The sequence below is a fragment of the Urocampus carinirostris genome, chromosome 3 (genome assembly GCF_059441175.1).
Source record: "Urocampus carinirostris isolate Australia breed hairy pipefish chromosome 3, RoL_Ucar_1.0, whole genome shotgun sequence".
NCBI classification, from domain to species: domain Eukaryota; kingdom Metazoa; phylum Chordata; class Actinopteri; order Syngnathiformes; family Syngnathidae; genus Urocampus; species Urocampus carinirostris.
In genome coordinates this window covers 24,900,825-24,913,576 of record NC_142351.1, presented here as the reverse complement: position 1 = coordinate 24,913,576, position 12,752 = coordinate 24,900,825, and the positions used below count along the sequence as shown (strand labels likewise).

The following is a 12,752-nucleotide window of genomic DNA, read 5'->3' as shown; positions in this document are numbered from 1 at the left end:
TTTGTGTGTGAGTGTGTGTTTTTTGCTAATTTTTCCCCCTTTTATTTTTGTCATTACTTTGTTACTGTATGTGTTTGTTTTGCTGTCGGTCACCCCTCTTGAGGGATATGACCAAGGTAGATAGCTAGATATAATATTCTAAAGAATCTCCCATTTGTGTTGAATGAAACACAGTTACTTTTGTTTCTCTTTATTTTGTTATTGTTAGTTTTCTCTGTATTTCTACAACACTTTATGTTCCCTTGAATTCGATGGCTTTGAATTGTTGTTTCGCTTGGTTTAAGGGTCACAAGTCCCGCCCTTTTGACAACCTGTTCAAAATCCGCTCGAGCATTTCATGAGCACGCCAATAAAGCTTGGAGGCACAAACACGAATCGTCCCAGCGCACTCTAGAACACAAGTGCGATCCAGGGAGGCGCATGGAAGTACCCGCGTCCCGCCTCCTCTTCTTCTTCCTCCCCCTCTTGCTTTTCCTTACCGGAGGCTGCGCGGAGCCGAGAGGATGCAAGAGCTGGAGACTCGGCAAGCGGCCGGGAACGGTTTGCTGCGACGAATGTCACCCGGGTGAGTTCCTTCGACTCATCAAATGGGTTTTAGACTTTCTGCGCTTCAATCCTTTGATTCTGCTAGAGTTTGTGGTCACCGGCGAGCTGTAATCTTTCGTTTATGACATAGGTCTCTAGATAAGCCTTCGAAAGAGCATACCTGTCAACCTCCACAGCTCCATGCCCTTACAAACTGTTGTATTTTATAATCTTACACCATATTTTTTTTCAAACATGTTTATTTATGTAGTTTAACATGTTATATTGTACATGTGTTTCGTTATATCATATATATTGTTAATTAACATTTTGTTGTGAGATACTGAGTTGCTCGACATGAATGAGGTTTATAATAAAACAAATTCAAAAATGAAGTAGCTTGAACGTTCACTGTAGAAGGAAAACATACATGCAAATATAATTAAGTAGAATAATACATTCTCCTATTCAAATTATGAATTCGTTTTCTGCTTTAAATTATTGTTTGTAATATACTGATTAAAGGATAACCACAAACCTGTCTTTTTTTATTTTCATTTTCTACACTTATACTTGCTTTTTTTTCTTCTTTATACAACATAATAATATACGTAATATAATGCATCAAAGCAAGTGAGCCGTTTGAGAGCCTGCTCTCTTTAATGAGTTGAGCAGAAATAGCTGGTTCTCTAAAAATAGACAGACTTTCTTTCACTACTCAACTACCACATGAAATCCGATGTTTTTTAAGACCATATGTATTCAAAATGTACTTGATCAACCCCTGATCGGAATGATGCATGATGGGAAATCCTCAGCTGCAGACGCATGCGCACAGTAGCATCAAACCGTAATAAACTTACTTTGTACTGCAAAAACGTACAGGTTGACAGGTATGGTTATCGGACCGATATTCTTCGGGTATTATCATTAGGGTGAAACAAACTATAACAGTTCACTTGGAGCCACACTATAAAACATACCCTAGCGATTTTCCCCCCTAATTGATGACTGCAATTCCACTCATCGCTCGATGATAAGCCTCACAAAAACAACGCAGTACCTATTTACTCACAGTGAGCCAGAGTATGAAAAAAAACAGTAGACAAGTTTAATTTAACCACTGAAACAACTAAACCTTTTTTTCAGTATATTTCTTACGTCCTTCAACTGTTGCAGTAAATTTAGTGTTGCTTGTAATAGAATAGAATAGAATAGAATAGAATAGAATAGAATAGAATATTCTTTATCATCGGTTATATACTTTTTTAAAACATTGTATGCAACGAAATTAGAATTGGCACTCAGGGTAAACATGTCATAAAGATTTCAAAGAAAACAAAATATAAAAAACAGTCGTAATAATTAAGTAATGTTTATTTGTATAGCCCTTAATCACAAGGAGTCTTACAGGGCTGCACAGACTTCACCATCCCCTGATCTAAAACCTACATGAGGGCAAGGAAAAACTCCAAAAACTTCAGCATGAAGAAAATGAAGACCCCTTGACAATGTCGTGCTTTAAGACTGTATGAAAAATAATACACATTATTCTATCAACCGTAGCTGTTCAGGATTTCACAGACTTATTTTGTTTTACAGATGGTTTTACTCTATCAGAAACGGTCGAAATTTAGTTTGAAATAAATGCTTGATCGAGGATAACACTTGCTTAGTGTACCGTAATAATACTGACGATCTACGATTACGTTGCTACCGGTAACCGAGACCATCCAAATTGGAGTAAACCAAAAACTAAATCCAGTTTGGGATAAACCAGATTGGCCTAAAAAAAAAAAAAAAAAAGGCAAATCTTTACAAAATCATTGAATGGGGGACGCAATCAAAAAACAAAAAAAACAAACATAAAGCATGGGAAAATCATATACTGTGAGTTGACTGGTATGAATAAACTCTTAACAGGTCACTTGGGGCCAAACTATAATATTCAAAGAAAGCTTCAGATGTATAATGTCGTCATAAATGTAAAATAAATATATGTAAAATAAAAATGATGTGGCAGACATTATAATGTGTCCCTGTAAAGATAAATCCTGACCTTTGAGAGAAATGTTTTCTCATTGTAAGTATTTATTTGTATTTTTCGTTCAATTTTATTGTATTCCATCACCCCGGGGATTTAGTGGATAGGATTAGGCACTCTCACTGCCGCGGCCTGGGTTTGATTCCCAGTCAAGCATCAGACTCTCCAATGTGTCTATGTGAGACCCAATGGTGCTAAAGGGTGCAAGAGTGCTTTTAGATAGTGAGGCGCCAAAGCCAAGGATAAGGTCACAGCAACCTAGTGGGTCAGCTCAAGTCTTCATTTAATATTTGAGAGTCAAGTGAAGTCATGTTTATTTGTATAGCCCTGAATCACAAAGAGTCAGAAAGGGCTGACCACAAACTATTGTAAAGTACAGACTATTATTACATTGATCTAAAACCAACATGAGGGAAAGGAAAAACTCAAGAAACTCAACATGAGGAACATAAACAAACGTTGAGAAGGGACTGCACATGAGGTAATCCCCCTTCCAGACTGACCATGCTGCAATGGATGTTGCAATAACAAATAATACAGATATTGTCAACAGAGAATACAGATTATTCATACAGTGCATCCGGAAAGTATTCACGGCGCTTCACTTTTTCCACATTTTGTTATGTTACAGCCTCATTCCAAATTGTATTAATTGAATCTCTTATCTCAAAATTCTAAACAAAATACTCCATTATGACAATGTGAAAAAGTTTTTTTCTTTTACTTTTTTTGAATATATTAAAAATAGAAAACTAAGAAATCACATTTACATAAGTATTCACAGCCTTTGCTTAATACTTTGTTGATCCACCTTTGGCAGCAAATACAGCCTCAAGTCTTTTTGAATATGATCCCACAAGTTTAGCACACCTATCTTTAGGCAGTTTTGCCCATTCTTCTTTGCAATAAGTCTCAAGCTCAATCAGGTTGGATGGGAGACGTTTGTGCACAGCCATTTTCAGATCTCTCCAGAGATGTTCGATCGGATTCAAGTCTGGACTCTGGCTGGGCCACTCCAAGACATTCACGGAGTGGTTCTGAAGCCAATCTTTTGAGATCTTGGCTGTGTGCTTTGGGTCGTTGTCCTGCTGAAAAATGAACCTTCGCCCCAGCCTGAGGTCAAGAGCGCTCTGGAGCAGGTTTTCATCGAGGATATCTCTATATATTGCTGCATTCATTTTTCTTTCTATCCTGACTAGTCTGCCTGTTCCTGCTGCTGAAAAACATCCCCACAGCATGATGCTGCCACCACCATGCTTCACTGTAGGGATGGTATTGGCCTGGTGATGAGCAGTGCCTGGTTTCCTCCAAACATGGCGCCTGGCATTCACACCAAAGAGTTCAATCTTGGTCTCATCAGACCAGAGAATTTGGTTTCTCGTGGTCTGAGAGTCTTTCAGGTGCTTTTTGGCAAATACCAGACGGGCTTCCATGTTCCTTTTACTAAGGAGTGGCTTTTGTCTAGCCATTCTAGCATACAGTCCTGATTGGTGGATTGCTGCAGAGATGGTTGTCCTTCTGGAAGGCTCTCCTCTCTCCACAGAGGAACGCTGGAGCTCTAACAGAGTGACCATTGGGTTCTTGGTCACCTCCCTGACTAAGGCCCTTCTTTCCCGATCGCTTAGTTTAGAAGGCCGACTAGCTCTAGGAAGAGTCCTGGTGGTTCCAAATGTCTTCCATTTACGAATAATGGAGGCCACTGTGCTCATTGGGACCTTCAAAGCAGCAGACATTTTTCTGTATCCTTCCCCAGATTTGTGCCTCAAGACAATCCTGTCTTGTAGGTCTACAGACAGTTCTTTTGACTTCGTGCTTGGTGTTTGTGCTCTGACATGCACACTCAACCGTGGAACCTTATATACACAGGTGTGTGCCTTTCCAAATCATGTCAAATCAACTGAATTTACTGCAGGTGGACTCCAATTAAGCTGTAGAAAGATCTCAAGGATGATCAGTGGAAAAAAAGATGCACCTGAGCTCAATTTTGAGCTTCATGGCAAAGGCTGTGAATACTTATGTAAATGTGATTTCTTAGTTTTCTATTTTTAATAAATTCAAAAAAAAGTAAAAAAAAAAACTTTTTCACATTGTCATAATGGAGTATTTTGTGTAGAATTTTGAGATAAGAGATTAGATTAATTCAATTTGGAATGAGGCTGTTACATAACAAAATGTGGAAAAAGTGAAGCGCTGTGAATATTTTCCGGATGCACTGTATGCTATAGAATAGAAGTGTCGAGCATCTTTAAGTCTAGATTCAAACAGTTCCACTGAGGTTGCAGATGTCACGGTTGCCTATTGCCCTCACTTGGCCCCGCCCGTTTGGCGCCAGCTGCGGCTCATTGGCTGATTGGCTTCCCTCCTATTTAAACTCAGTGCTCTCATTCACTCCTTGCCAGTCCACCAACAAACCTCTGCACTTGCAAGACTTGTGTTTTGACTCTGTCCGGTATCCAAGATCCGGTATTGATCCCGCCTGTCTCCTCCTGTCCGGTATCTTGCTCCAATATCCGATATCGATCTTGTCTGTCTTCTCCTGCCCGGTATCTTGCTCCAGTCTCCAGTATCCGATATCCATCCCGCCTGTCTCGTCCTGTCCGATATCGTGCTCCAGTCTCCAGTATCCGTATCGATCCCATCGGTCTCGTCCTGTCCGGTAACTTGCTCCAGTCTTCGGTATCCGGTATCGATCCACTTTGTCCCATCCTGTACGGTATTGATCCCGACTGTCCCGTCCGGTATCTACCTGTGTGTCCTGTATCAGTCCCATCTGTCTCGTCTGCTTCTGACTTCTCTGTCTCACTTCTTTCGCCTCGCGGTAGCCGCATCCCTGGCGTTTGTGTTCACGCGCATGACTGCCCCATTCCCGTAAAATAAAGCTTAGCAGAAAACGTTACGCGTCTGCGTCCTCCATCTGTTCGGGTTCTGACGGCAGATCGAATCCCAGAGGCCTAATCTAACAGCAGCGATGTTACGCAAAATAAGCAATCTTTGTTTTGTTTTTGTTATGGAAAGGCAACCGGCTGATAACGGAGTGCGGCGTGGATCCTCAAGATCTCTGCAAGCCTTGCGAGAGCCAAACCTACACGCTCAATCCTAAAGACTACAAATGTTCCAGGTGCACTCAGTGTGAAGGTCGGTCTTTTTTTTTTCCCCCCATTTTGTTTTTCGTCTTCAAGCGTGCGCTTTCTCACCACGCAGGTGCTCAAGTTCTAGAGAAAGCATGCACCCCCACAACGGACACGCAGTGCGGGTGCAAGGAGGGGCTGGTCTGCGGCAACGCCGGCTGTTCTTTTTGCGTCAAGAAGTGTGGCAGAGGCGAGGAACCCAACGAAAAACGTATACTTAAAGCTGCCTTCTTTCACCATTTGCGTTTTATGACCGCGTAAACATTCGGCCTTTTCTTTTTGCCAGGATCTTGCAGAACATGTTCAAGCGGAACCTTCAATGACCAAATTCATCAGAAGTGTAAACCTTGGAGTAACAAGTCAGATTTTTTAATCGTATAAAGGCAGTGGTGGGTCGTGGGTTTCACACCTAGGTCTTCAGTGGTGATCAGGGTTGGGTGGGTTACTTAAACTTGATTACTTTTGGATTACTCCAATACCAAATATGCCAATAAAAGACAAAAGAAACTAAATATGAATAAAATTACTCAATTTTGTGCAGGCTTGGGGAGTAATGGAACACATGGAACAGCAAAAATGATGTTGGCAAGCTGTTTGGATTTATTTTCATTTTGTTTCTGTCGCATTTTATGTTAGTTTTGCCGGAGATCAAAGCCAGGAGAGAAAGCTAACCATGTGTTGTGAGTCATAATTTTATTCATATTTAGTTTATTTTGTCTTTTATTAGCATATTTGGTATTGGAGTAATCCAAAAGTCATTGAAAGTAATCAAGTTAAAGTAACCCTACCCAACCCTGGTGGTGATACTTCAGAATCAATACAACCCTCTATAAATATTTTATGGCAACACATTCACTGCAGCGACACATACAAAAGCATCAATATTATTATAATATTATTTAGGAATATAGCCACACTTTACCCAGCAAAAATCCTTTTTATTCCCTCCTCCATTTTTTCCTTAAAAATATTTCAATTACCCTGTCGTTCAGATTATTCCTGCGTTTTAATTTAATCAAGAATTTCTTTCCTCTCGCCATCGAAGCTGATGCCGAAAGCCGGTCCTGTCGAATTTCTAGCATATGTTTTTATCCGATTTATTTTTTCTTCACTTTTTCTTTGTGATTCTTTCGTTACCACCCCCTAGCCCAGGGGTGTCAAACTCATTTTAACCCGGGGGCCACACGATAGAACAATAGAGAGAAAAAAAGAAAGGGAAAAAAATAAGAGAAAGAGGGGGAGAGAAAAGGAAAGAAAGAGAGAGAGAATGTGAGAAACAAACCAGATAAAAAGAGTAACAGTGAGAGAGAGGGAAAGTAAGAGAGAGAAAGAAATCCAAAATGAAATAGAGGGAGAGAGGAGAGACAAGGGAAGGAGAGAAAGAGACAAGAGGAGAAAGAGAGAAGAGGAAAGCAAAAGAGAAAGAAAGAAAATGAAAAAGGGAAGAGAGAGCAAATGATTGGTAAAAAGACACAGAGAAAGAGACAGAGAGGAACAAAGAAAGAGAAAAGGAGACAGAGAGACAGATACAACTACAGCGTCTTTGCAAGAGGCACCTGGCTTTGGCAACATCAATTTATTTATTTATATACCTGCAGCTCGTTTTCTCTTGCGCTTCCCTCAGCGTTGTCTCGCGGGCCGTATTCAATCCCTTAGCGGGACTGATCCTGCCCGCAGGCCACCTGTTTGACACCCCTGCCCTAGCCAATCATAATTTGTGAAACTGCTGACATTTTCCTTGGCCTTCTAGAAAGGTCGTTTAACTCCAAATCTGATTTGCTGAACAAATAGCTACCAAAACTTGTTTCATGCCTCAGGAAATGAAGAACCGATTGTGAAGGCCTCTGGGTAGATCTCTGACCCTGGTAATAAGTAATGGCGGGAATGTAATTGGTTAAATGCTTGAATAGGAGAGCACCTAAAATAAAAAAATACATGAAAAAAAGCTGACAAAGAATTTGGAATTATTTTTGAGATGTATTTTTGGATAAGATTCAATAAACATCACATCAGATCTTTTTTGTAGGCAAGCAGATAAGGCCTTGCAGGCCCTGACGGCCCACCACTGTATAACAGTCATCTGTCATTTGTTGATCCATTCATAAAATCCTTCCAAATATTTTTCATTTCTAAGGTGTCCCAATCCACATGAGATAATCGTGGGCCGGGGCGATGCGTTCAGTGACATCAAGTGCGCCAATGTTTCACACAGTCTGAAGCAAGCCGGTACGATACAGTTTCCTTTTAGCGGTTCGGGAAAATTACATCTTTGGCGTCATTCACATCCGCTTGTGTGTTTCAGAATCTGATCGCAAAGAACGTTTGGAGCCCATTTTAATTGTGTTCCCCAGTTTGTGCCTGATAGCTTTATGCGTCTCTCTTATCGTAGCTTTGTACTGCATCAGGATCAAAAAGAAGACTCAAGTCAAAATCCAGTCGGCAACGCAAGATGCGGGTAATTTGACACGTTTTTGTGCTGCTAAATATTAAATCGGAGTTTATTTGTGACGTTCAGGGGTGTAAAACAACAGCATTAAAAAGCCACCCCTCTTTCTCGGTCCCACAAACTGTACCTGCGAATCATGGGCATAACAAACTCGCTTTAATTCAACCCAAGCACCCCGAAAAATTATAGCATTTTCAAAACTCATTTTGTGTTATTAAAGCACAGGAAAGGCTATTATAAAATGAAAAATGCTGGATTACAAAATCTAAAGGAAAAAAAAAAAAAAACGAAAATGTGAACAACACAGCGTCGGGAATACCCAATTTGCCTTGAAATAGTTGAGTCCATTTCATTCCATCGTTTCATTTTTGCAGTAGTATTTGTGTACCATTTTCCATAGTACAATTTTTGTAGTATTTCTGCAGTATTTTATAGTATTACTGTAATTTTTTGTAGTATTTCTACATGAGTATTTTTTTACTATTACTGTTCTGTAATTTATTTTGAAGTAGTTCTACAGTAGTATTTTCATAATATGATAATACTTTTATTCCGTAGTATTTATACAGTAGTATTTTTATAGTATTACTGTACTTTTATTTTGAAGTAGTTGTACAGTAATATTTTTTTAGTATTACTGTACTGTACTTTTATTTTGAAGTAGTTCTATAGTAGTGTTTTCATTATATGATGGTGCTTTTATTCCGAGTGTTTCTACATTAGTATTTTATAAGATTACTGTAGTTTTATTTCGTAGTAGTTCTACAATAGTATTTTCATAATATGATTGTACTTTTATTCAAGAGTATTTCTACAGGAGTATTTTTCTAGTATTACTGTACTTTTATTTTGAAATGGTTCTACAGTAGTATTTTTACAATATTATTCGGGAGTATTCATTCAGTAGTATTTTATAATATTACTGTAATTTCATTTTTAGTAGTTATACAGTAGTATTCTATATTATTGTACTTTTATTCTTAAGTATTTCTACAGTAGTATTTATATAGTATTGTACTTTTGTTCAGTAGTATTTCTCCAGTAGTATTTTTATAGTATTACTGTACTTTTATTTTAAATAATTTATACAGTAGTAACACTGTACTTGTATTTTTTAGTATTTCCATAGTACATTTTTGGAAGATGTTCGTAGAATATTTCAGTAGAAGTATTTCTATTGTAATATTTATGTAGCAGTAGTGTATATTATAGTTTTACTGAAGTGGCATTTTTGGAGTATTTCTGTAGATTTTAAAGTATTTCCATACTCGTATCTAGTACTATTATTTTCTTATATTACTGTGGTTGTATTTTTGTAGAAATTAGTTGTAATATTTCTGTAATGGTGTTTTTGTATCATGGTATTATTGTTGTAGTATTTTTTTAAGTATTTCAATAGTATTTTTTGTAATCTCAATGGAGACAAAATATGTTAGACCCTGCACTAATTTTGATATTTAGTTTTATAGTAATTGTGTTGTACTTTAGTAGTATTTTTATTGCAGACATACAATGGGGACAATGGCAACTATTTTTTTACTACTAGTACTATATTTGTTAATATACATCTTCATTTTATTTTCACCATTCTTGTTTTGCGGGCCCTAGTTTGCATTTTTTGTCACTTTAATCACTTCCAAAAATAGTTCAACATTTTGTACTAAAAAGTAATTAATTTTTAGAAAAATGTAGACTTTAAACTTTTTGTACATTAAGCACCGGTGTGTGTGTGTGTGTATGTGACTTATAGGCTCCAAAACGGCAATACCGATTTTTGTGAAAATTCACAAAGTTTTAGTTTAGGTCTCTGCAAGTGTCTTTTGCTAAGTTTTGTGTCAAGGCACCCCCCAAAAATACCAACATATTCGATAAACATCTGTTTTTGTGGCGTCGCTCATGCCCTCTCGCGGCCAAATTGGGGACTGTAGCTCGGCAACACACGGCAATGTTTTCTTGTATTGAATAAGTGACTGTATGGAATCATTACTGCCCAATTGATAACGCAAGTGAATGAAATAAAGCCCCCATCAAGCATCAAATGAAGCGTTTTTCCCCTCAAATATATTCATAATTTGAATCGATCGCAAGTATTTGTCAAACACAACCGTTCGCAAACATATTTGTAACAAAATTGTGACCTTGAACGAACGGACTAATTATCCTCCTGGTGGGGAACATTTGTGCTAGACGATAACTTCTTCCGATTCCAAAATGCATTCAAAGTATATTGTCTGAAATTTAATTTCAAATATTAAATTGCACAATTTCATGTGTCACACATACATTCATTCCAACGATCAAGTATTTGATTTCCACTTCTTCTCTCTTTAGATTATCCAAAGACTTTAATTGCGACTGAATGCAGCTTCCATGAGGCCCAGGAGGAGCAGGAGAGCACTTTGGACTCTGTAGTCTCCAAAGACTCTCGGGACCAACTTGTGTGAATTGCATTTCGATACTCTGCAGGAAGCAAACGTCTTACTCAGGGTTGGGTAGGGTTACTTTAACTTGATTACTTTCGATTGCTTTTGGATTACTCCAATACCAAATATGCTAATAAAAGGCAAAATAAACTAAATACGAATACAATTATGACTCACAACAGGTGGTAAGCTTTCTCTCCTGGCTTTGAGCTCTTTGATCTCCGGCAAAACTAACGTAAAATGCGACAGAAACAAAATTAAAATAAATCAAAACAGCTTGCCAACATCATTTTTGCCGTTCCATGTATTCCAATACCCCCCAAGCCCGCACAAAATTGAGTAATTTTATTCATATTTAGTTTCTTTTGTCTTTTATTAGCATATTTGGTATTGGAGTAATCCAAAAGTAATTGAAAGTAATCAAGTTAAAGTAACCCTACTAACCCTGGTCTTACTGTACAGTTTATGTCGTTGATGTTTGTTGGCAGTTTTCTTTCAATTTTGTGGGTGGCAGATTTCGGTCGCACACTAATTATAGAACTTCACATTGGAATGATGGCGCCATCGCCTCTGACACATGAAAGGTTCTACAATTCGCTATTGAGCAACCTTTTCTTAAAAGCTTTTTTGCCTCATTCAATGTCAATCCAACCTTTTAGGAAAAACTTAAAGAGATTTAGTCTATTTGAGCCTGTCGACACCACGGGCAAGCTGGGACTCGCTTGCTAACATCCTGCACTGTATCGGGTCATAGATAATCGCCTGGATTTTCAGATGGGGTTCATCTCAGGTTGAGGGAGATCCTGAAAAGGATTAGCAGGAAATAGCAGGGTTTTGGGGGGCTACAGAGTAAAAATGCAGTGTCTTGTTTTCCGCCTGCAGAGGAAATGTGACGCACATGTGTCAGCTGAGAGGCTCAAAAAATGATACGGAAGTCATTACCCCGCCCCCACTTTAGTGTATCCTGTACTTCTTTTGTCTTTTGACATTTGCACGGGAAGTGAGTACCATCAGAGGAAGGGGATATTCTTGACTTACATAGCTTATCTCAGTTATTTGTTTTCATTAAGGAGAAAGAGAACAATAAGAAAAAGACCCCTACGGGTTAAAGATTTCCTCCTTGAATATTTGCTTATTTGACATAACATTTCAGCGTTTTATTTCACAGAATATATTTTTTAATGCTCTAGCCCAAAAAACGGAAAATAAAAGTGTCTGAGTCAAAGCGGAGAGTTTCCTTTCCTTTTGTCTCCAAGCTCAAAGGTTATCTTCACAGCAACGTTTTGTTTTGTGCATGGACATTAATCACACAGAAATGCTGCGTAGGTTTTATTGCTGCTGTTTGTGCGTTTACAGACCAACGTTAATGATTGTCAAACATGAGCACAGCTTTCCTATATATAAACCAAAGGGACATTCACAACAAATGGTTTTACTTTCTTTTAATAAAAAATAAAAAGAAAGATACAGATTCCCTCCTGAATGTAATACAATACACACACTGATTTAAAAAAAATCCAGGCATGCACAAACATGCTTTTGTATTCAAACAAACAATTTATAAAAAAGTAGAAAAGGGATGCCTATTAGGAAAGTACACAATTCTTTTAAATTTTCTCTTCTTTCAAGCTAAAAAGATCCTCTCAAACGGTGGATGTTTTTTTGGGTGCCTTAAGGCACAAGCAACCAAGTCTAGTCAAGTCCCATTTATTTGTATAGCCCTTAATCACAAGCTGTCTCAAAGGACTGCACAGGATTACAATTACACCTTCCCCTGATCTTATACCAACATGCGGGCAAGGAAAAACTCAAAACCTCAGCACGAGGAAAATAAGAAACCGTGAGAAGGGGCCTCACAAATGTTTATCCCCCTTGGAGGATCACCAGGGTGCAATAGATAGACCATACCTTTTTTGTTTTTGTACCTGCATTGTTTTGTGTGTCAGACTTGAGATATTAGTTTCATTGAAATCTATATAATTGACATTGCCATTCAGTACTGCTAATCCAAGGTCTGTTCGCGGGGCAAAGACCTCCCGAGGTAAACGTCCAGGAGCCATCTCAGCTGGCTACGCCCAACGCAGAGGAGCAATGGCTCTACAATGAATCCCCCCAGATGACTGAGCTTCTCACTCTATCTATAAGGGAGAGTCTAGCCACCCTGCAGAAAAAACTAATTTCAGCCG

General features: G+C 38.5%; 1 protein-coding gene across 2 annotated transcripts; it reads left to right on the top strand.

The window, feature by feature from the left end:
- Positions 1–332: 332 nt before the first annotated feature.
- On the top strand, positions 333–11,793 carry tnfrsf9a (tumor necrosis factor receptor superfamily, member 9a). 2 transcript variants are annotated; one of them, XM_088331209.1, is made up of 7 exons: positions 333–565; positions 5,585–5,704; positions 5,771–5,908; positions 5,984–6,056; positions 7,832–7,923; positions 8,087–8,152; positions 10,475–11,793. In XM_088331209.1, exons 1-7 carry the CDS (start codon positions 421–423, stop codon positions 10,585–10,587), a joined length of 747 nt encoding a protein of 248 aa, XP_088187335.1. In that variant the 5' UTR covers positions 333–420; the 3' UTR covers positions 10,588–11,793. The 2 variants fall into 2 exon arrangements, with proteins under 2 accessions (XP_088187335.1, XP_088187334.1); XM_088331208.1 differs by having other exon boundaries at positions 8,000–8,152.
- The last annotated feature ends 959 nt before the right edge of the window (positions 11,794–12,752 follow it).